This window comes from Cladophialophora psammophila, assembly GCF_000585535.1.
Source record: "Cladophialophora psammophila CBS 110553 chromosome Unknown aczJe-supercont1.8, whole genome shotgun sequence".
Classification (NCBI taxonomy): domain Eukaryota; kingdom Fungi; phylum Ascomycota; class Eurotiomycetes; order Chaetothyriales; family Herpotrichiellaceae; genus Cladophialophora; species Cladophialophora psammophila.
In genome coordinates, this window is record NW_006912929.1 from 628236 (window position 1) to 651520 (window position 23285).

General features: G+C 53.8%; 10 protein-coding genes across 10 annotated transcripts; 4 read left to right on the forward strand and 6 right to left on the reverse strand.

Annotated features, from left to right (window-relative positions):
- Window positions 1-371: 371 nt before the first annotated feature.
- A1O5_05865 (uncharacterized protein) lies at window positions 372-2720 on the forward strand (the record flags this gene model as incomplete). The annotated part of the gene is made up of 4 exons (XM_007746462.1): window positions 372-459; window positions 604-618; window positions 681-839; window positions 898-2720. The coding sequence occupies 4 exons, from the start codon at window positions 372-374 to the stop codon at window positions 2718-2720; spliced, it is 2085 nt and encodes a 694-aa protein (XP_007744652.1).
- Window positions 2721-3755: 1035 nt separating this feature from the next.
- A1O5_05866 (cytochrome P450 oxidoreductase) lies at window positions 3756-5318 on the forward strand (the record flags this gene model as incomplete). The annotated part of the gene is made up of 1 exon (XM_007746463.1): window positions 3756-5318. The coding sequence occupies one exon, from the start codon at window positions 3756-3758 to the stop codon at window positions 5316-5318; it is 1563 nt and encodes a 520-aa protein (XP_007744653.1).
- Window positions 5319-6351: 1033 nt separating this feature from the next.
- Window positions 6352-8379, forward strand: A1O5_05867 (uncharacterized protein; the record flags this gene model as incomplete). Its single annotated transcript, XM_007746464.1, has 4 exons — window positions 6352-6573; window positions 6666-7091; window positions 7157-7940; window positions 8021-8379. The coding sequence occupies 4 exons, from the start codon at window positions 6352-6354 to the stop codon at window positions 8377-8379; spliced, it is 1791 nt and encodes a 596-aa protein (XP_007744654.1).
- A 461-nt stretch (window positions 8380-8840) lies between these two features.
- A1O5_05868 (uncharacterized protein) lies at window positions 8841-9933 on the reverse strand (the record flags this gene model as incomplete). Its single annotated transcript, XM_007746465.1, has 2 exons — window positions 8841-9632; window positions 9730-9933. The coding sequence occupies 2 exons, from the start codon at window positions 9931-9933 to the stop codon at window positions 8841-8843; spliced, it is 996 nt and encodes a 331-aa protein (XP_007744655.1).
- Window positions 9934-10495: 562 nt separating this feature from the next.
- A1O5_05869 (uncharacterized protein) lies at window positions 10496-11155 on the reverse strand (the record flags this gene model as incomplete). Its single annotated transcript, XM_007746466.1, has 1 exon — window positions 10496-11155. One exon carries the CDS (start codon window positions 11153-11155, stop codon window positions 10496-10498), a length of 660 nt encoding a protein of 219 aa, XP_007744656.1.
- Window positions 11156-11661: 506 nt separating this feature from the next.
- On the reverse strand, window positions 11662-12933 carry A1O5_05870 (palmitoyl-protein thioesterase; the record flags this gene model as incomplete). The annotated part of the gene is made up of 1 exon (XM_007746467.1): window positions 11662-12933. One exon carries the CDS (start codon window positions 12931-12933, stop codon window positions 11662-11664), a length of 1272 nt encoding a protein of 423 aa, XP_007744657.1.
- A 507-nt stretch (window positions 12934-13440) lies between these two features.
- On the reverse strand, window positions 13441-14184 carry A1O5_05871 (uncharacterized protein; the record flags this gene model as incomplete). The annotated part of the gene is made up of 1 exon (XM_007746468.1): window positions 13441-14184. One exon carries the CDS (start codon window positions 14182-14184, stop codon window positions 13441-13443), a length of 744 nt encoding a protein of 247 aa, XP_007744658.1.
- A 2734-nt stretch (window positions 14185-16918) lies between these two features.
- Window positions 16919-17399, reverse strand: A1O5_05872 (uncharacterized protein; the record flags this gene model as incomplete). Its single annotated transcript, XM_007746469.1, has 2 exons — window positions 16919-17019; window positions 17078-17399. The coding sequence occupies 2 exons, from the start codon at window positions 17397-17399 to the stop codon at window positions 16919-16921; spliced, it is 423 nt and encodes a 140-aa protein (XP_007744659.1).
- A 1180-nt stretch (window positions 17400-18579) lies between these two features.
- A1O5_05873 (uncharacterized protein) lies at window positions 18580-19416 on the reverse strand (the record flags this gene model as incomplete). The annotated part of the gene is made up of 2 exons (XM_007746470.1): window positions 18580-19197; window positions 19276-19416. 2 exons carry the CDS (start codon window positions 19414-19416, stop codon window positions 18580-18582), a joined length of 759 nt encoding a protein of 252 aa, XP_007744660.1.
- A 3237-nt stretch (window positions 19417-22653) lies between these two features.
- A1O5_05874 (uncharacterized protein) lies at window positions 22654-23238 on the forward strand (the record flags this gene model as incomplete). Its single annotated transcript, XM_007746471.1, has 1 exon — window positions 22654-23238. The coding sequence occupies one exon, from the start codon at window positions 22654-22656 to the stop codon at window positions 23236-23238; it is 585 nt and encodes a 194-aa protein (XP_007744661.1).
- Window positions 23239-23285: the final 47 nt, after the last annotated feature.

Below are 23285 nucleotides of genomic sequence, written 5' to 3' on the forward strand. Positions count from 1 at the left end.
GGGTGATCTGATGATCAGCTCCATATCAACCAGCTTAGGATCCGCAGCCCCAAGCCCAGCCCCGGGGGATGCCTACCGACCACTTGTTGGTGAGCCGCTGCTCTCCAGCCATCGGAAGAAATTGCCTTGTTCTGCCTCGGACCCCTTTCGCCACATCTGACGGGAGAAGAAGGGTCTTGAAGGGTCAAGGTTGAGGCTAGGCGAGGCGGGGAAGTGGAGGATCAAAAAAACAGGCAATTCTCCTCCGGCTGCTGCGTCCCATATGCTTTTCAGCTTCAGCTTTCTGTCGTCCTTGTGCCTCCTTCGGCGAAGATACACCTCGTTTTACCTGATCCATCACCCATGACTCCATCCGGGTCGATGATCGAGCCATGGAGGCTTCAGATCTCGACCATCAACAAGAACAGGAACAGGGAGGGAGCCGCCTGAAGGGCATCCACGATGTGGACCCCGTCACAGGTCGGAGCAAGCGCAAAGCAAGAGTCAGTCCTTGCGATAACTGCAGAGGTGTTTCTCTCTCTCCTCTCCTTCAGCCTTGTCCAACCTCCAACCCCTATTCTAGAAACACCCTTTTCACGTGACGTACTGACGGGCTCGGAATAGAGAAGCACATCAAATGTAGGGTGGTGCCTTTCTGCCATGTGAAAATAATCATGAGCATGAGTGCTGAGCTATTCTAGGCGATCTGATCTTGGGCGTTTGCAAAAGATGTCAGAGGACTGGCGAGCGGTGTATCCGCAGCAGGACCGGCATCAGGTTTCGACATGGGTCTAGTGCCAGATACGATACCAAGGGTTTCTCGACAAACCAGACTTGGTTGAAACCGAAAAAGGCGTTTGGTATGGGCATTCCGGTCTGGGGACACATGGTACTGACACTCCCCTCCCCCCCCCGCAGAATTAAAATACATCGACGAGACTGCCGAATTGACAGCAATCTATGACCAGGATGCAGAATTCGAGGATGCCGACGACCTGGAGGGTGAAGACGAGGTTGAGCCCGGGCCGGCTTCATCTCTAGGGGATGGAGAGGGAGGCGATAATCCAGTTGGCCTTCCTGACACAGCCACGCATTCATACCACCCAGATGAAGGCACAACGGATTTCACCAATTCAGGGACAGGGACGGGAGACGCTTCGAATGCCGGGGGCAGTGCATGGCCATCACAAACAGGCCAACAATCCATCCTTGACGATGCCGCTGAGTCGACTACTGGACCTTCGCCCCTTTACATACGCAGCCATTGGAGTGCCCAGAGATCAATCCCTTACTCTTCCCCTGTTCAGACCAGGCCGCAAGCCATTGACCCGGCGAGCTCGCCGCTGTTCACGGGCCTGGTGAAAAAGCCATCGAGGTCATCGACCCAATCAATACACACGGTGCAAGAGGTGATTCTTCTTCGCTATTTCGTGGACCATCTGGCTCGGTGGTTCGATCTCTGTGACCCAGAGAAACACTTTGAGTTCATTGTCCCTCAGCGTGCGCGCTGGTGTCGGCCACTACGAAACGCCATGCTTGCCGCTGCAGCACGCCATCTCACTCGCGTTCGCCATTCAAAGCTAGGCCCGGAGAATGTTTATTACCTCGACGGCCAGCCGGTTCCTGACCTGACCGAAGAAACGGCCTTACACTACCACAGCGAATGTATAAAAGACCTACTCAAACGAAGCCTCGACCCAGAACAGACGAGAGACGAGAACCTCTTGGCGGCAGCCATCATCCTCCGTTTTTACGAGGAGATCGACTCGCCCCTCCGCGCCGATGAGGAACGAGACAGCGAGCTCTTCCTTCGTGTCATGAACGTCTTTATCGATGCACAAATTCCCTCGGTCCCGCTCGTCCCACACAGTTCACCGGTCATCAACGGGCCCAAGGTCGGCCCGATTGCGAGATACAATACCGTGCCATCTCCAGAAGCGGTGCATTCCCCTACTGTCCCCGCAGTCGCATCTCCCGCGCAGAACTTGGGCAGTTCAGCTGATGGCCAGTCGAGGTGGCGAGCAGACGGTCTCTGTCAAGCCAGTTTCTGGGTGGCATTTCGCCAGGAGATATATTCGGCCTTCCTCAAACAACGGCCTTTTAACCACGATCTCTCGCGCTGCGAGGCATTTCGATCCTTCTCACCGGCCGAAGACGCCGTGTGGGCCGACAGGTTGATCATTTTTTGCGCGGACGTCCTCGAATTCTGTTACGGGAACAGCAACTCGAGCACGCGCCTGGACACAAACCTCTCCACCACGGACAACTGGCTCTCACTCAAGCAGTACGAGGAAATGTGGCCGGAAGTACTCCCAGCCTCCTTCGAACCCATTTACTACCGCGACCCGGACAGATCGAAGGGAGAGGTATTCCCCGAGGTCTGCTATTTGGCCGATTGTCACGTCACCGGCGTGCAGCACGTTGAACTGGCCAAGATCCTGCTGGCCGTGTATGATCCTACGAGACCGAAGCTAGGGCCAGGCCATGTCGCCAGCATGAAAGCATTGAGCCGGGAGTTGAGGACGATCGTGCTGCGTCTTTGTGGAATTGCCATGAGCAACCGCAAGACGCCACCGGGCCTGGTGACGGCACTGTTGGGCATAGTGGTGTGCGGAGATCACTTCGAGGACAGAATGGAACAAGATGCTCTGTTTGGCATATTGGACGAGCTGGAAGGGACGCACGCTTGGCCGATTGGCAACACGAGGAATCTGCTGAGGGACGCTTGGGGAAGGGCCTGAGAGCACGGACATCCTCTTGATGTTTTGAGGTCCTATGCCGGCAATGATACTTGGGAGAGGTACTCTGCTTTACTTCTTGTACGCTGTGCCACAGAGGTATATGCTCTGAGTTGACATGTAAATTCATGCGCGACTTGACGTGTCTGGGTCCAGCGAAGCGAGTAGCACCTGATCGCACGACTCAACCAAGGCCGAGCGAGAGGTCTATCCGAGGCAACTCCATTCCTCCATCATGACTGCCATTCCCTCCCAGCGCAAGCGAGCCTCGTTCGGAGAAAAGCCATAAGCCACTGGTAGAGGAGCTCTCCCGGCCCCCTTCTGGAAATGCATCATTATTAACCCTTCTCTTCCCCCTCCCTCCTTAAAAGGGAGATGTTACGACGCGATGTCACTCACAACGCTGAAACTGAGAGACGAGAGACTTTGGAAAGAAAAGAGAAGGGAAGAGAAGGGAAGGCAAAGCTCGGAGTTTTTTTTTGGCTTTCTTCTAGAACAAGACTCGGCGAAAGAAAGCCTAGATAGACGGCGGGCACCACTTTCAGTCGCGCCGACAAATTTCCTTTTCTGTCCAAAAGGGCGCTTTTTCGCCTGGACGTGGCGCCATCTGGCCTTTCTCTCCCTCCTTACCTCCCTCTCTCTCTCTCTCGTGTGAATATTACACGCCGAACATTTCATCGAATTCTACGACTGGGAACTGGCTCACTAACTATCCAGGCACGCAACCACCTAGAGTCCGTCCAGGGACACCGCCGGAGCTGCAACTGTGTTGCAATGCGACTGCAGCATATAGAAACCCCCCCCGAATACTAGGCGTCAGCACTGATGTGTGTGACATACATTGTCCAGCAATTCCAGAAAGGTGAGCCCAGAAAAAAAAAAGCCAGAAAGCCAGGCTGAGTCTTGTTGCACCCGCTTCTCTTCCTGGACGTCAGTGTCTGCGGTCTTTTGACAATCCCGTTGTCGATTATTCCCTCCCCATATCTACCTGTCCTGTGCCTGCTTGTCAAACGGCGAGCCCGAGGAAAAGCAAACAAGATGCTAGGCGTGGCTGGTGCCCTGTTTACCCTCGTGTTCGCCATCAGTTATTTCATCCTCGTCCCCTTCATCACCTACCTCCGCGACCAAAAGGGCCTGCGAAAATACCCCAATTTGTCACTTTGGTCTGGAATATCGGACTTGCCTTTCATCTACGAAGCACACAGGGGCTTCCGGTCGCACGCGCTGCTAGAAGCTCACAGGAAGTCGCCGGTCGTGCGGATTGGGCCGAACTCGCTCTCGTTTTCCAGCCCCGAGGCGATCAAGGACATTTACGGGCACAACACAAAATGCAGCAAGGACGTCTTCTACCAAGAGCTGGCGGGGAGCCATTTTCACCTTGCGGATGTCGTCGACAAGCCCGAGCACGCTCGGAAGAGGAAGATGTTGTCAAGTGCCTATGCCATTAAGAATTTGGAGGGATGGGAACACAAGGTTGCAGACATGACGGCTCGGTTGATCAGGGCGTTCGACGCTCGATGCTCTGCACCACGGCCCAAGGGCCAGCTGCCGACGAAGGAAGACCTCACTGTCGATTATCGCATGTGGACCAACCTATTCACCGTGGCAGCGATTGCCAACATCGGGCTGAGTGAAGATCTGGGCTTCCTAGACCGAGGAGATGACCTAATTACCTCCGAGGCCGCTGATGGAACACTGAAGAAAGTCCACTTCAGAGAGTGCCTACACGCCACGGCATGGGCACAGTCGAATCTAGTCTGGTCTTACAGCTGGTACAAGAGACTGGTTCGCCTGAGTAAAATCTTCTCTCGTACCTACCGGGAAAAGTGGCGGTTCAACCAAGACTGGGACGGCATTGTACGAAACCGGGCCACGACAAGGTTCAAGCGATACCTGGCCGGTGAACAGCTGGACGACTTTTTCACGGCCATCTTGCACGACAAGTCAGGCAGGCCCAACAACCTCGAGTGGGGCGAAATGGTCGCCGAAGTCAGCATCATGATGAATGCCGGCAGCGACACGACGGCAATTGCAATGAACAATGCAATGTTCTTGCTCTTGAAGAATCCAGCCTGTCTGGAGAGGCTCAGAGAAGAGTTGGACAATGCCCTCGGGGACGACGAGGGGGTCGCGTCCTACGACAGGATCAAGCACCTCCCTTACCTCCGGGCCTGTCTTGACGAGAGCTTACGCCTCTTCCCGCCAACGACCTTTGGGTTGCCTCGTCGCACGCCGGCCGAAGGAGCGCCAGTCGCGGGCGATTTTATTGCAGGAGACACCTCAGTGTCCATGTCCTCGTACGTGGTGCACCGGGACAAGACTATCTTTCCAGATCCAGAAGAGTACAAGCCCGAGAGATGGTTAGGGCCAGCAGGCAAGGAGTTGCAGCCTTATTTCATTGCCTTTTCTGCCGGGGCACGGGGCTGCATTGGTCGAAATATAAGCTATTTAGAACAGATGGTTCTGTTGGCCTCTGTAATTCACCGGTTCGAGTTCGCTTTGCCACACCCTGAGTGGGAGCCGACGAGGAGGGAGAATTTCAATCTCTCGCCAGGGCCTATGCCGCTGAAGGTCTGGAGACGGGAGAGGATGCATGAATGAACGCGGCATGGGACATGGAGCATGCAAGCACAGAGCGAACTTCTTTGGTTCAATATATCCCCTAGCAAGTGAACGTTAAGCGGTGAATGAAAGGAAGAGAGCATGGTTCACGTATCCCAAATCCTCCTCGTATTTGATACATTTCCGCCCAAATAATAAATCTGTTCAAGCCATCTGAGCGCTCCTTTTTTTTGGCCACGCCAATGTGATCGAGACTATGATGTGTGATGTGTCGTCACACCTCGTCAGGATCAGATCAAAGTCCGGCTTCGTTGTCTGTCAGCTCTTGACTCGTTTATCCGTAATGACAAACCGCAGAGGTCTCGTGTTGGGGAGGATGCGGGAGGGCGCCAGTTGACTCCAGACTGACTCGAGCGACGATCGGTCGTGACGGCAAGGCACCCCGTGTTCTCCGGCCTACCAGGCCAAAGGTACTCGGTACAACCGTGTGAGAGAAAGATGGAGAAGGCTAGTGAGGCCTGGGGGAGGGCGGCGTCTTGTGTCTGGGGTGCGGGCGAAATATTGCCTTGTGTGGCATTGTGGGGATGCTTTCGCCGACGTCTGGGCGCAGCAAGCGCAGGAACATCTTCGCCCAGTCCTTCCCCCGGACACTCCCCTCCCCACCTCAAACTAGCCAACTCTCAGCGAGCAGCTCCAGGAATGCGATCGTTCCAGCCTCTTAGCCTTTCGTAATTGTGGCCAGGCTCATTGGTTTGCCGCCGCGCCCAGTCATCCTTCACTGGTCAATGGTCGCTGGCTCAAGGATTCGACATCATGGATCCCCCTCCGATCGACCGGCGAGACACACACACACGAGACTTCCAGAAAGGAAAAATGTATCAATCGCAATGCGGGAAGAGCAGGTGGGATTGTCTATATAATCCCAGGAACCCCCCCGGGATCTGAGACCACTTCAACCCCATCCCAACGCCTCGAGCACCGAGAAGAAGGCTCAAGACTCGATCAATCAACAGCCCAGAGATCGCCTCTCGTAGTTTCCCCTCCGCCCTTCCTCTCGGAGCTTTGATCCACGATGGCGAGCCGCGACCATCTCTCCATTGAACAGAAGATCCAAGAGAAGACAGCTCACCATGAGTACCTCGAGGAACCACCCCGACACGAGCTGCGAGGGAGTCTTCGCGCCGACAGCCTGACACGCACCTCGTTTGACCGTCGCCACTCGACATCCATGCCTGGCACCGGCAGTCGCCGTGAAAGCATCCGGAAGAGCTTCGACAGGGCCAACATCGCAATGGTAAGTTTTGGCTCTACAGTGACGCAGTTCGCAACATGAGGTAGCTGCTCCAAAAACAGGATGAAAAATGGCTAACCAATCCATAATCACAGGTCTTCCCAGATTCGACCCACGTCGAGATGTCCGACGATGAAATGGGCAAGAACTCGATTGACGACATCTCCCCTTCATGGTTCGTCTGGCTGGTCGCTTTGACCGCCTCGATCGCCGGCTCTCTCTTCGGCTATGACACGGGCATCATCTCCGCCGTCCTGGTCTACCTGAAGAACGACCTGGACAATCGCTCCGTCTCGTCCAACGAAAAGGAACTTATCACGTCCCTCTGCTCTGGGGGTGCTTTTGTCGGTGCCATCATTGCAGGCCTCACTGCGGATAAGTTTGGCCGCAAAATGGCCATCTACGTCGGCTGTGCTCTCTTCACCATTGGCGCCGTTCTGCAAGCCGCGGCGTATTCGATTGCCCAGATGTCCGTCGGGAGACTCGTCGTCGGATTCGGTGTCGGTTCAGCTGCCATGGTGGTAAGTCTCCTCTGAACTCTCATCTTAGAGGGTCCGACGAGGAGATACTGACGAGATAACTCAAGGTCCCCCTTTATATCGCCGAGATTGCTCCCACCAAAGTCCGCGGAAGACTTATCGGATTGAATAATATGTCAATCACCGGTGGACAGGTAGTGTCGTACGGAATAGGAGCCGCCTTCGCTCATGTGCCTCACGGATGGCGTTACATGGTCGGCTTGGGGGCTGTCCCTGCCATTATCCTCGCCTGCCTCTTGCCGTTCTGTCCGGAATCACCCCGTCAACTTGTCTACCATGGCAGAATCCCCGAAGCTGAAGCGGTCTTGGCCAAGATCTACAAGGGAGCCACGGCCGAACAAGTGCGAGCCAAATGCGCCCTCATCGCAGCCGCCTGCGAGGAAGCCAAGGAACTCAACGATGATCAATCCCGCTGGTCCAAGATCAAGCAACTGCACACCAATCCTGCCTACTTCCGTGCCTTGGTCTGCGCGTGCGGCTTGATGGTCATCTCGCAGATGTCCGGCTTCAACGTCCTGATGTACTACTCCTCCACGCTCTTTGACATTGTGGGCTTCTCGAACCCCGTTGCCGTCGGTCTCGTTGTCGCGGGCACAAACTTCGTCATGACCTGGGTCAACATGATGCTCGTCGACCCCGTGGGCCGCCGCCGACTGCTGATCGCCACCGTCTGGGGCATGAGCGCGGGTCTTGTGGCCGTCGCCATTGCATTCAGCTTCATCCCTATCGACACCAAGACATTGGCCATCGAAACGACAAAGGTGACTACGCCGGCTATCGTTGTGCTCGTCTTCATCATCTGGTTCGTTTTCTTCTATGGCGTCAGTGTTGGTAAGTTCGCTCAGCCGGGAGTCACACTCCTCTCATTCCCGACCATCCAGAATCTTTACTGACACAGATTCTCCCACTAGGCAATACTGCTTGGATGTCAACCGATTTCTTCCCCATGGAAGTCCGGGCCATGGGCACCATGTGGCTCACCTGCTCGTGTTGGGGGTCCAACATCATCGTGTCGTCGACCTTCCTGTCTATGATGAAAGGCTTGACGCCGACAGGCGCGTTTGGGTTCTATGCCGGCATCTGCGGCGTCGGCTGGCTCCTGATCATCTTTTTCTACCCGGAGGTGTCCGGCCTAACCCTGGAGGAGATTGGCGAGGTGTTTGAGCATGGATTTGGCGTGCGATATGCGAGCAAGCTGAGGAAGGACAGAAAGGCAGACATCAAGCAGAGGACGAAAGAGCGCGGGAGGACTATTGCCGTCGGACACTAAGTCACCTGCCACCGCAAAGAAGGTGGACGAGAGATTGCCATTGTTTTGTACAGGGATTGCGAGATGTTAACCCCGTTTTTGTTTTCCCTCTCTCCCTCGCCCCCTTCGTCTTGCTAGGTTCACCTAGGGGCATGCGCCGGCATGTGGTGGCTGGATATCCGCAATAGATTGGGAGCGACGGAGTACGCAGTTTATATGCACATCAAATGCAGATGCACATATCGCCTGCTAAAATTCTAGCGGAAAAGGAACATTGACACCAGCCACTCTTGCCCCTTGTTCCATCCATGTGCTCGGTCTTTGTCCCTTCCCGCCTACTTTCGGGCTGTTTCTTGAGTGGCTGACTGAGTGGCTTGCGGGAATCTTCCAATGCCGATGATATATGCTCATGCCCATGCCACGGGAACCAAAAAAGAAGTCACGAATCACTCTCGCAAATCTCCTCTAACAGCTTCCAGCTTCTATCCTCCCGGCCCCCTCGCCCTGGTCGGCAGATTCTGGTCGTCGGCGGCGGACAGGGCGGGGCCGAAGGAGCGCCCGCAGCGGAAGGACCAGTAACGCGACAGGGCGTACCAGACGTAGTTGTCGGCGTTCTGGAGGGACTGGGACTTTCCGGTGCGCGGGTCGGCGGGGAGCTGGTTGATGCGCATGGTGTTGTACGGGCCGTAGGCGCCGCCGGGGACCCAGGGCCCGTCGTAGTCCCAGATGCGGTGGTCGTGGTCCGGGATGAGCCTGTCATAGTCCGGCACGCTGAGGAACATCCACGGCCAGTGCAGAAGCTCGTGCAGCACCGTCGATCCCATCACCTTCATGAACGCCGTGTCACGGTCGCCGAGCCCGGCGCACCCGAACCCAGGCAGAGGTGTGCCGTCTGGCATGCCGCCGGCTCTGGCCCACGCGGGCGGGTTCTCCGTGTCTTTGAGTGAGAGGCGGTACGTGAACAGTCCGCTCCCGGGACACAGCGAGATCAGGCCCGAGAAGCGCGCGTCGGCGCTCGTGTCGTAGATGGTGTACGCGTTGTCCCCGCTGTCGAGGCACGAGTGGCCACTTGCCGGTGGATTGAACGGGTTGTCTCCGTAGGCGATGCACAGGGCGAGGAAGTCCGGGTTCCACGTCGAGGCCGGGCCCGAGGCCGACAGCAGCTGCGGGATGTCCTGCGCGTTGATTTCCATGAAGAGGTCCATATTCGCGATCGTCTTGAATACCCGCTGCACGAACGTGTAGTCTTGTGGTTGGAAGTACCGCAGAAACGCCTGTGTTAGGAAACAAAATACGGATTTAGTCTGATGCGCGGATTGTTTTCTTTCTTTTTGGGGGGTGGGCCTGGGTTGCTGGCGCTCTCTCACTTACCGGGTCACAGTCAGTGGCGGTTATCGCGACCACCTTTGCAAGCGTCAAGGCATCTTTGAACGCTTGTGTGACATTCCGCTTCGCATTTTGAACAGTGCCCGGCGGGTAGGCGAAAACCGGGGGTGCTGCGAAGCTCAGATTCAGGTTGAAAAGAAGCAGGACAACAAGTGTCGGTGTCGCTCGTGCAACAGTCTTGAAGCTCATCATCTTACTCGGATGGGGAATGCTGGGTGGGTGCCGAGCACACACACACGGAACGGAGACGTATGGTTAAAGGAGACTCACATCGGGTTCTAAGTGAGGTTTCTCTTTTCTTCAACAGAAAGAAAGACGCGCCTCACTGGTACTTGTACCTGACCTTGACAGATCTGATTCGATTCACTCACCATCTTCACTCAATCAGTGAAGGAGACGCTTGAAGCGTCACAGATTCCCCGTGTTAGCTGCGAATGGCACTGGACATCTACTAGGAAGCACAGGGCTCTCGAGATCTGGTGATAGTTTGGTGCTCTCAAGTTGTCTTGAACAACGACCGCGAAGGAGAGCGAACAGTGAGAGTATCTCCTTTTTTCTCAGGGTGCAAAACGTAGACAGAGAGAGTTTCGCGGCTCAGGAACGGCTTTCTTAGTAGCTTGCGCCCTAGGATACGCCAACATCAGCTCAAAGCGTGTGATTAAACTGAAACATGGGGTGATATTGGGTTCAGTGGTAGTATGTATCTCGAGGGATCATTTTTTTGAGGGGTCAGGGGAAAGCCCGTCTATTCTCAGAACACGTTTCCCGGCCCCTTCCAGTTGAGAACAGCCACGGGTTCTTTGACTGGAGTCATCTTCATCAACTTGCCGTAGAACTCCATGCCTCTCTCTTTCCCATGGCCGACAATGCACATACTCCGTCTCAAATGGGGCATGTCCTCGACGACTTCCTGGACACAGCTGATGAGCCACTTCCCCAGGCCCCGACCCTGCCATTCAGGGAGGATAAAGACGTCCGTTAAATAGAGCAAAGTAACGCGATCGGTGATACAACGGGCAAAGCCGATGAGCGAAGGCGTCCGTTCCTCTCGTTTTGTTCCTGCTGACCGTGGATGGGTTGTGGTATTATCACCGTTCACGTCTGGTTTGACAGATGTTGCGATCTCATGTAATGTCTCCGCAGGATCGGAAGGCGCCCGAGCAGCACCCGTCTGACCTCGATCTGCCGGCGGAGGCGGATCCGGTGTAGGCGAGTAAAGGCCAAAGGACAGTGAATTATCTAGCATATCCCGCATCACTGCTTCGGGGAGTGGTGAAGCCCAATACATCTCCTCTGAGGCAAAGGCCTGGTTAAGCGTGTCGATAGGGATCAATGATGTGTCCGTCGATATCATGAAGCCATCTCGAGTCCATGTTTTGGACGTCTCCACGGCCTGAGCGACGTGAGACATTGCGTCTGATGGAGTCGCAAGGTACGAGCCTCGAGCGTCTTGTTGGGTCGTAGTTGAAATCAGTTAGGATCAATTGGACTGGTGGCACGGCTGGAGGGACTTCTGGGAATGCCACTTCTCAAGTACCCTGTACTCTGAACACAATGCTATATGGTGGATTTGTGATGATCGTGCTGCTGTTTGACTCATGAAGTTCTTATATCTCCACTCCTCATCCTTCCAATTCTGGTAAGTTTTCCGAATGTGTATGGAGTCATTGATGCTGCGAGGCTGGAAAAGGCAATGGAAGCAGGAGTCAAATGAGATTGTCAGGGTCAACGTCAATCCAGCAATAGGGGTTCAGTAATGCTCGTATGCTACAGCAACCCTCATCAAGAGGCAAAGTGTGTTACAGTCCTCTACCCAAAACGAAACTCCGCTTCGTCAAGCCAGTTAGGCTACAAAATCCATCATCGCCAGAAACAGAGGCCCAGGCTCAGGGCTAGAGGCTGAACACGGCCAATAAATCACAATTCCAACTTCATTCTCATTTCCGGCTCCTCCACCAAGTTGAGCGACTCCTCAAACTCTTTGCCAGCCGGTCCAAAGTACACTTCAAACAAGTTTCTCAAATCCTTCGCTCGCAACTCCATGTGGTCACCGGGCAAGCTTACGAACCTCAAACCGCCTTTTTCATCCAACTTCTTCAGCCCAATCCAATCTTCCTTGTAAATAGGCCTAGATCTCAGGGGTGTGACTGAGTTTTCGGTTTGGTTGAATTCTGCGAACCATGCACTCTCCTTGGGGATCAGCGTCTTGTCGTTGAAAAAGAGGATCATCACGAGTCTTTCCAAGGTCGCCAAGTTTTGGGCGTACGTGACGTTCTTGAGTGTGCGCTCGTTGTTGATGTCCGCCAGATAATTTGAGTGCTGGAGGTAGTTGTCAAAGTCTTTGGTATCGCGGTAATACTGGGCAGGAACCAGTCTCGATTGGATGAAGTCGGACCAGACAGTGCTGCTCTTGAGAAGTGCGTTGGCGCCTTGACAAATCCAATCCGACGACGAGGCGCATTTCTGAAACTCGGCGATACCATTGTGCGGAGATCCAAAAGTGATCAAGGATCGAACCTTCGGTGCCCAATTGCCGCACCTCTCGACATAGCCTCTCAGAAACACGCCACCTTGGCTGAATCCAATTGCGTCGACGGCCGGTGCCGTACGCAAAATATTGTCATCAGCCAGTATGTGACAGACGGAATCGACTTGTTCAGTGACGTTACCGAAGAACGAAGCCTGGCGATCTGCAGAGCCGGGGCTGCCTCCCAGGGTGATGATGTATGTATATGTACCTGGATGGATGTTATCCAACATAGCCGCCACCTCCTTAATTCCTTTTGCATCGGCTGAATCCCCCAGACCGTGCCAGATCACCACGGGAAGAGGTTGATCGTCGTCGGAGCCATCGTCGGCTATCTTCGGGGGTGAAAAATACTTGGGGGAAAGCCTTGTAACCTTGACCCAGTCGTCTTCCACAATCTTCTCGACGGTATGAGGGAGGTAAGCGATTTTGGGGGTGAGTCTGAGCTCGTCTGCAGCCTCCCTGTCCGCCTCTTTAGCAGCTTGCGATACCCGTCTTCCGGCATATTTTGGTGATAATTGCACGTCGTGTGCAGCGTGCTCGGACAACCGGTCAAGAGAGGCTCCAGGTTGAGTCTGGAAGACTTCGGGATCAGGAAAGATAACGATGGAAACGACAACGGCAGGCAGCGCCAAGAGGGCCGACAACAGCGTGAACCGCATGTTTGCAGCCGTCACCGCGTGCAAAACTATTGAGAGAGATGCGAGAACAGATGAGTTCAACTGAAGACCAGCTTCACGATGGAAAGAATGATGTTGCCTGCGATGGGATGCTGACTTATCCACCAAGCTACTTGGTGACTTGGATGGAGTCTCTTAGTGACACCCACATCCCTGCTCGCTGGAGCCCGGACTTGTAAACCCCGGATCTTGGCAGGTACCAGCGCACAATTTTACGTCATCAGCTTGGATACTTGGATACTTGAATACTAGTCACGTTGGAATTGGAAATCCTTCTTGTGCATTATATCGACCATTGAGAGCACTGTGTATCCCTTATACTCTCTGGGAAGCAATGGAAAAGACACCCTCCCGATAAGTTCCGACGCCAGCCATCCGGTGGGTATCATGAGAAGCCAGCCATCCTCCCCGTTTTTCGTCTCCCAGGGAAGCAAGCGTATAACAACCTCCTTTTGCCAATCCAGACTCCGAATGCAATCAATATTTCCCTCATCCCAGCAAGCCCAATCCATCTTCCTCCGCTACAAGGACCCGCACCTTCTTCAAATCCTGAGTCCACTTCCTCGTGACGTGCAGCCACATTTGCTTCTCGTCTGACCGCTTCTCTTCGACAAACTTCTCCAAACTCGGCTTAGTCTGCCACTCTTCCCACCTTCGCCCATCTCTTACCAGCATCTCGCATGTGAGGTGAGGATATTGTGCCCGTGCCGATGCAATGGCGTCCCTGTCTGCCTTCATGCGGAAATCTTCCAATTGACAAGGCGGACAAGGGTGATCCTGGTGAGGTAGATACGTCGGCAAGCCCATGTAATGGGGCGTCGGGTAGTGCGAAGACGAAGTACACGAAAAACGGAATCCCTTGGAAGAGAATGATGTTGATCGACTAAATCTGCGTCCCAACTCCCCACATTCTGCAGGCTGTCGAGCCACGCCTGGTAGAGGGGCGGCGACCTTGGAGGGCACTCGAGATATCGGAGAGGACGGCGGCGTGATAGAGGAGCCCGATGAATTGGAATCTAAACTTCCAGTCGACGAAGAGGAGCATCCTCGTGACGATATAGGCCGAAGGTTCGAGCCCGACAGCCTGTTCTGACAGTTGTAGCATTTGTAGGGTTGCTGGGGGAGCTTCACTCCCGTCGTCTTGAGGAGGGGGCATGGCCCCAAATTGCATATCTCGAAGCCCATCAGAATACCATGTCCACAACAAAACCGTAGCACATGGGCCTTGCACATCTTGAGAGTTGTCCTTTTCCAGAGTATTGGGTGAAATGGTTGTAGGAGATCGCCCCAGTCGTCTGTAGAGTGGAGATTATCTAAGGGGAAAAAGAAAGGCGCAAATGAAACGGCAAATGCTTCGAAGGTCCGAGCGCTATAGTGGCATTCTCAATAGGTGACGCGTGCACATTGAGGCATCAGACAAACAGGTTTCGGCGTCTGTCGACTGATGTGCTGGTCGTCCGGGATTGAGGCGTAGGAAACGCGGGGGAAAGGAAGGGCCGTGTGCAGGAACAGCCAAAACAAGTGTCCGTCCAGGGCCGCAACGGCGAATGGCAGGGTTCTTGCTGGCGAGCTTTGGGCAGCAGCGCGTATGCAGAGCGGTTTGTACAACCCCAAGTAAGCGAGGCGTCACGGCGTCATGAGACTCAGCGAGCGAGAAGCCGTCGAGGGCCGTCGAGGCCTTATACAGAAGGATCCGAAAGTCCGTGTCAAAGATGGACGAGGTCTCAGGTCGCGGAGATGACAGGGTAATTAACCGTCGACCGGGAGTTTCAAAAGTTCCCCAACAGGTGGCACTGGCGAGCAATTAATACTATGACGGTAACTGCCATGAACGAGCGGCACAGAGAGGGTCCAAGTTGGCTTCGGGTGCCAACGAGGGGACTCTGGAAGTAAATGACGGACAGCGAATAACGACGAGGGGAAGAGGTTCAAATGGAGAAGGGAAAAGATTGAGAGAATCAGGATAACCGGGGGTAGGGTCGACGGACTAGGGGAAAAAAGAAAGACGAAAAGGTGAAAAGAGACGCAACCAAGCAGAACAATAACGCATAGAACGGAGACGGGGTCGTCAAAGGAACGAACTCTGATCGGCTGGGATAGGATCGATTGACGAAGAGAATAGTTTTTTCGTTGGATGGTTTGAGCGAGGTGGAGATGGCACCAATGAGGGGTGAGTAGGGGTCTCGGGGCTCACTAGGCGCAGTTGCAGCACACCAAAGCGGCTTTGCAGCAAGCGGCGCAGGTGGAAAAGGAAAAAGGGTGGGATGTCGAAATGTACAGTGGGAGCCATGAGGACACCACCTGTCGATCGCCCCTCGCGGGGTGGGATGTTCAAGCATAGTGTCGCCTATTGGGGGCTAGGAGGCCACCGAGGAGCTGGTGGGCTGCTACCGAGGGGTTGCTTCGTTGAGCCTTTGCCTAGGGTCGCCCAGCTTGTTCCTCTCTCTTGGCTGCAACAGGCGTAAAGTGCGCAGTGGACACCCACCTGACCCCGCCTCTCTGCTTGCAAGTGGGTTGGACCTCACCCTCACTCACCTCGCCTCTGCCCACCCTCACGCTCTCTCTTTCCTTTGATGGAACAAACTTCGCTGGCTTACCTTTGTGCTTTATCGTGGGGTTTTCTTTTGGAGATATCCCATTCTCATGTCATCATTTGAGCCCTTTGTGCGGTATTATTTCTGCGGCATGCCGCCTGAGGCCCGCAATGACTTCTCCGGCCTTCCCTCGCCGGCGGCTGCAACTCTGAGGATGACGACGGCCTCGGAAGAGGACAACGGAGGAAGAAAGAGTTGCATTGACAAGCGGCAACGAACAGGGTAAAATCATGGCGAAAGACGGCAGGCTTCGCCCCAAGAACCTGACAAGACGAATCACTGGGGGTTTTTTTTTTTGCTCCGAAGCGTCTCGAAATCTCGGCCAATAACCAACCGGGGTACGCAACACGGTAACGTGGGCCAGACTCATCTCTGCTCGGGAATATACTTGCTAGAATTTTGACCCAGAAAACATGCCTGGCCCGGGCCTTCGTACTGGGTATTGCACGGCTTCTCTCGGCATTCCAGAAGGCGCGCTTCGCCAGGTAGATTCCCTCGAGACCATGACTCGTCCACCTAGTCCAAGTCCCACCAGGCGGTTGTTTCCAGCAATCAATGTTCCATGCACGACGCACGTCAACTTCAACCCCAGAAATGCCACGCCCCCGATCCACCACAATGATGGCTCTCCATGTTCCCATCATTGCTGGCTACAAAACCTCTGAATGAACTTACTTGGCCGGATTTAGAATTAGACTTTGGGTGCAGACACGAAAGAGAGACGACCCTAGGTAAGTGTGGGAAGCTGCTCAAGCGTGCCTCCTCGCTCCCTTCGACGGGAGATGATGTCCGCCGTCAGTGACGACGCACATCTCCCGACCAGCGCCACATGCTCTGTTATCGGGTGGATACCTCCATAGGACCGTGAGACGTGCCGCTAATCTGGGCTCTGACAGGTCCGGGAAGAGAATGACGGCATTGGCAGGATACGAGGAGAGAGCGATACCGACCTTGTACATACGCAAGCACTTTATTTTCGGGCAGATACCGTTGGGCCACTGCCATCTTCGATAAGCACAGCTTCGGTCCTGCGTCAGTCACCATGTTTTGTGCAGGATCATCGCTCAACAGGGCCCTCAGCAAGTACCGCACTGAGTTTGTCATGAGGACGGCGGACGTCTCCAGTCAAGAATATTTCACTCCAAACGCACCTTCATTCGAAACTGATCGACCAATTATGAATGGACCTTGAATTTAATCTAGCAATACCCGATTCCGAGCAAAACCCTGCTGGTGGTGCATATCAGCGGCTCGTCAATCGGCCGCCAGGTAGACGAGGGCCCAGCCCCGTCTTGATTGCCATGGATTTGATTCGTGCACTCGACCTTCTTCACTCCTGACCTCCCTAAATGGGCACTGCTTAACAGCTGCATTTATCTTGAATCACCTGACTCATTGGTTGCTGTGTTGTAGTACATGACGATTTTCTGGATCTTGAAAACATTGTCACGATTCGGAGGCCCAGCTGTCCAACCTGTTGCAGCAGTCATTAGGGACGGCTGTGATAACACCGGAACACACCCGGTACGCACCTTGATCACCGTTCGCCCAGTTATTCCAGACCATTTGGCCCGCCACGTTTGGGATGTTGTCGGTGAAGTTTTTCTGACAAACGCCATCAATGTAAAAAGCTGTGAAGTCCGCGGTCCAGTCAATTCGATACTCATGGGCATGGGTGGTGCAGCTAGACGGAGCCGGTCCACTTTCGCACGATTTGTCTATCTTGGTGGGCTCCACGGCTTGATTTGTGTACCAGAGGGGTATTGGGGCGTCGGGGCCGTTGTTCGATAGCGATGTCGGATCGGTCAAGTATTCGATATCACACTCTTGAGTGTCATTCTTGTAGAAAAACATACCTATCGTTGTTAGAATATACGGTTTCCGAGAAGACGATTAACGTGGAGACAGACCATGGCAGGTGCCGGGTTCGGTGCTAAATATGGCAGTGGTTCGAAAGCTTCCGTACAAGATGTTTTCATCCGCGGTCGTTACTTCAGCACAGCTGATTGCATAGCCATTCTGCTTCGAGGGTTTCTGGCCTCCTGGAACTGTCAAACGGAGGAATCCCTTGGAGCACCGAACGTTTGCCGGGTCGTATCGCTCGTTGTATGGAATGTTAACCGAATCCCTGCAGTGAACAGTGTAGTTGCTCTTTGTGAGGCCATCGGGCAGCAAGTGTCCCTCAAATGTGTACACGGCTCGTTTGGAGAACCTGCCAACATCTGGCACCACCCACACGTCCCCGTCTCTAGTCACTCTTTGGTCCGCACCAGGATTCTCGACGCTTGGCGTTGGTGTCTTCGGGGCTGCAGGGCTTGTGTCCTCTGAAGAGAAAGGTGTCAACAACGTCTCGTGGTGGCTAACATGCGCCCGTGTGTGCGGATCAAGGGAAGTGATTGGGGAGAAGAAGGATGAAGAAGGTGGAAATCACAATCTGCGTGATTAAGACATGCAGTGTCATGGAAGTAGGACCAGTCTCGTAGACTGGTATTTGAGACGTTGCCCAAGTCGTTGGAATCATCGCATGATTGTTTCCAGGTGTGATACAGAGAGGTGTCACGTCGTGGGGTTGACTTACTAGGCGTCGCCTGTGCAGTTGGCTGATTCTCCTCAACCTGCTTTGTTCGACGTCTGCCACAGCAACCAACGACTGCGCTCTCCTAGAGCTCCTTCACTTGCAGCATGGCGGCTCAGATATGGGTTAGGGATGGTACGTAGGGATAGGAATTCTGCGACCATGTCAGCTTGTGGTTCAGTGACCTCGTACCTCTGACCATGTCTAGGGGCCGGGATATCACATACCTTTAAAGAGCGTAATAACAGTGCTTGAAAAACGATTGTGAGGAATCAGATACTGTTGGAGAGAGCGGGTGCAGCAGCTGTTGGTGGGATGATAATATTTGGTCTTGGGGAGCGAGAGAAACACCTGAGAAATCGACTGCGCCGCTCAGCCAGGGTTGCCGACGCCCACTGAGCTTTCCTTCTAAGTTCCCAGTAATGAGAAGGAGCGAGACGATAAGCCAAAGCCCAATTTCTAGGCTCGAAATTTCCACTTGACCTCATATCCAAAGACAGTTCTGCGAAGTGTTTCATCTCCGGGATCGTTTTCAAACATGACTTTATCCATGGTTTGCTCTAATATCTTATTAACCACAAAGCCATCGGCGCGAGCCAGGTCAAAGAAATGGAGATCTTTGTCAAGCAACCAAGGACGATAAGGCGTGAAAAACACAAGAGCAACTGACTCGCTTGTCCTTTTCAAGCAATCACGGAGTGTGGTCAGCAGTTTTGCATGCTCCGAGTGGTTGAACAAGATGTCGGCCAGGATCAAAAGATCAAATCCGTCAGTATCAGGCAGAACATGGTGTTTCATAGCCTCGCACGGGCCGCCCCAAACGAAGCCCTCTGTTACAATGTTTGATTTGTTCGCTAAAGCGGTGCAATGCTCCACGTTGTAACGCAGGTTTGCAATCAAGTCTTGGTCTGGATAGTCTGTCACCACGACTTTCCGAGCTCCCAAGATAGCGGCAACTAGGCTAGGAAGGCCAGCACCAGCACCCAGTTCCAAGACAGTTTTGTTCTGCACGAGCTGTTTCGCATTCTTCTCGAGATACATGGACGCGACTTGACCCGCGTTCCAGAGCAGATGGCCCTTGACGAGTAATTAGCAGGACGAAGAAACCTCCAGATGAATTGACCAAAATCACACCCATAGAGGACTATGGCCTACAAGTCGAAGCGTGAGACGCTGGCCATTTTTCAGGGTGTAGCTGGTGAAGGTCGGTGGCTTTTCGGGCTCGTAGAAATCAGCAGGCTCTTGAAACATGTCAAGGGATGTGGAATCGTCCGCATCTTCGCTGTGAGCCGTCATGTTCTGTGGTAAATATGGCAGAAAGGATGCTACAGATGATGTTACCAACATTAAAAGAACAGAGGCAGAGAACGAGGGCAAATTTTCCCACAACGTGGCGCTGGGCACGTTCAATGATCCGCCGTATTTTCCCTAGGCAACTTTTGCGTCGCTCAAACAAGAATCAGACTCAGATGATGCTGCCAGTGCTCCTGCGCAAATACTGCATGCCTGCACGCGATCGCCTTACCGCTGCGAGCTTTGACGAAGGAAGCTCTGAAGCATTCACGATTTTCATTGGCTTCTTAAACGATCCATAATGAGGCCCATATCTGCTACGAACAGGTGACAGAGCTGCCTCGAACCACAAAAGGGACTCAGTCCACCGCCAAGTCACTAAGCATCACACAGATATCGGATACCGTCTTTCACCAGTCTTTCGAAACCTTCGCTGTAGGACTGTGAAGCCGATATGTGTCTTCATGGTGATGATGACTCCAGGCAGTCCAAATCAAGCACTTCCAATATCATGTGATAGTAGTGCCACCCAGTGCGTCGTCTCGAGACGGATCATACATTGTTACCAGTACTTCATCCTCGTGGATACCTACCTGGCTACCTGAGCTTGCTGTCTCCAGTTTTCAGGGAGACAGTACGACCATCCTCCGCTTCCGTCCTTTCCCGATGGCCTTGAGCTCGGGATCGTCATTTTGGGTGTCGGAATGGTGCCAGATCGGATTTCCTTGCGAAAGTAGCATCAGGAATGATCGGATAATATGGAGCCTGGTTGCAGATCAAGCGCGACATCTGGTACTCGGTACCGAGTACATATCCAAGCACAGGGGCAATGCAACCTTGGCCTTGATGGCCTTCTCGCCAAGCAATGCTGGAGGACAGCTTTTTCAGGGGTCTGCTCCGGAGATATTAATAACTACGCTCATAGACTCTCGAAACGCGTGTGGGACAAATTTCTCAAGTTTACCTAGTCATTAGCATTGACCCATGGACTCAACTGAGCGCTTAACAATGCAATCCATGCTGACAAGATCGAGAAGACTCATACTTGTCCCTCGGGAGACGGTTCTTAGCCGCCGTTTCGGCCTCCAGCATGGTGCAGCCAAGTGTGAAGCAGCAATTCAACCATACAACCAATTGAAAAAGGACCACTCGCAGCATTGACTTGGTTACTGCACTCTACGTATTATTGGCCAAGGCCTCGATGGTCACCCCCAACACGGACAGCATCTGAACCGACATACCTGGAGTTGCATGTTCCTCGGCTGTCTTGGGACCGCCTCGGTGGATTTTGGATGATGCCATGTCTTTGTCGTAGCCAGAAGTCTGCCTCATGGCGCATAGTATATCATCGTCCATGCGGTAGTTTGGCGGGCGCGTTTGCGCAGTCATTCCTTCCGCCACATTTCCTCCAACCGTTGCCGCAACAGCTGTGGGAGCTCAATGCGATAGGCACTTTTGAGAAGAGTCCAGCCTTGGGCTTTTCATAGGCCGCCAGCGACCTCAGCTAGGTGAGAATCGGATGACAATACATATCTCCGGACTAGGTCTGCCACTAGCATTGAGTGTTGACCGATGGAGCTAAGATACCTCTGTGCAAGCGGGTATCTGACAGGAATTGGAGAAAAGTAAAAGGCACGCGAGATCCTGTAGGTGGATAGTGCCCTGGGTCACTAATGCAAAGGTGGCCCGGATTCTGCAGGACGATGATGTGATAAAGATTGTTGGTGGTGGCCTGACTCAGGTCATTGACACCAGACTGGCAGTCTCGTTTCTCTTTACTTGTTATGGCCGCAAAGGAGCTCCCAATTTGCGAGGGAGATGTGTGGAGTATTATTACGTCCAGACCCTGACTTGTACCCGAGTACCTCGTACCCATCCAAGGTCCAGCTACTCCTTGGTACGTCCTTGGTACGTCCCACGGAGGACTGCCGTTGAAGGACCGCGGAATGGCGCGCGAGTACAGTACTCGGTAGGGCTACCTGATATGTAATGGAGCATCTAGGCACCGCTAGGGCACTGCCTATCTCATATGTCATCAATCACCTCACTCTGTACATATGTAGCTGAACACTTTCTCGCCGGGGCAATGATAAAGCGGTAGGAACAGATGACCTCGGCAAATGCGTAAAGGACGCTGGGAAGACTGACCGACCACTGCATTGGATGTTATCATGGGGCCATCAGGGCTGGCTGTGTGGTACTTTTAGTACAAATAAGAAGCTGGTCGGCAGATTGTCGGGGCCTGTGGGAAGAATGAGAAGGGCAAACATGCTGGACAGGTCACGATTGTGGGTGTTTTCGATCCCGCATCTGCCCGTCGCCTTGTTACCGCAGTGTTCGCAGTCCACAGTTCGCAGCTGCGGTCCCGTGATCCCGCCATTCCGATGCCTTTCTCTCATTTGCCGCCTGCGCTGCTTCGTTCTTGATGGTGTCAAAATCACTGACCTGCCATTTCTCTTCACCTTTTTCTCCTTCCGACTATCTCTTCCCCCTGATCTGAACCTCTGTCTTCGATCTTGCATCGATTCCTCTACGTGGCCGGCCCATCTCTCGACCAGGTTCCCCCACAGATCAGCTCGGGAAAACGTGCCTCAGGCCATCCAATTGCAGGCGCCCCGCACCACTCCAGACTCTCCTAGTCTCTAGACTCCCAGAACTCGTACAAACGGCAGTCTTCCACATCTCGTCCTCCCCCACGAACTGCTCATTCCGCCAGCCAACCGCTGCCTCGGTCGACCTCGCCATCGATTCCTTTGACTGTAAAGTAGCGCACTCGCCCCCCTTGGGTGGTCAGACATCGTCCCCCAGCTTCCTCGACGGTCCGTTTCCGATCCTCTCCTAGAGAGCGCAGGCCAAAAAGAACTTGGAGAAATTGACATTTGAGGTGCCCGGCTCTCGCTGATCTCTCCAAATTCCCAATTGACCGCCGCACTAATTCTCCGTCCCCCGGCTTTTCTTGCGGCGAGGTCACTGTTACACTCACTTTGACTCTTGTTCTTGTTGTGTACCTCGTGTTCCCTCCCTGCGCCTGATTCCACCCTCCAGAGCAACGACCGTCCAAGTTCAACCTACGACCGGTTGCGACCTTCTTGCAGTCCCTTTGTTGCGAAGAGCCTCTAGCCGCGCGCTGTTTTCAGAAAAGAAGGAGACAATTGAGTTGGGACAAAGCCGCCGTGCTCAGCGGCTACGTGGGTTTTGAAACACACTCCTCCGCCCTGCGCCTAGGATTTGATTGTCAAAATGAGCAGCCATCCGCGCCGGAGTGCCCGACTCTCCTCCCATTTACAACAAGAACAATTTCAGCAAAGGAGCGGTGGTCGTCCTACTTCCACATTCACGAACAGCTTTTCGCAACCCTCGAGTGCCTCGACGAGTTCTCACCCAAGTCCGGTCAGCGACACTCTACAGCCTCCCCCACCGCCTCCTACCCCTCAACAGCCACAGCATCGCATTCAAATACAGTCGCACTTCATGCCTCACCAACAGCAAGGACACCCGCATATTCACGCCCCGTTGCCTTCGCCCTCGGCTGCGCAGATGGGTCCTTTCTTTGGTGGCTCCTACTCCCAGCCTAGCCCATATACCTCCCAGCAGGTACATGCCGGTTATCAAACGCAGCAGCCGTTTGGCGACCAACAACCTCAGGTGCATCAACAACAGCAACAGCAACATCTACATCCGCACACGAATTCCATGTCAAAAGAGCATCCTGCCTACCCGCAGACAATGAATCCGGGCCAGTTGCCGCCTGATTTTCTGGCCGAGGCCGCAAAACGTGCACAGATGGCTTGTTTAATGCGAGACTTGGGAGACGTTTCACTCTAAAGAGAACATTTCACGATGTCCTTCAACCATCTATGTGTTTTCCTCCA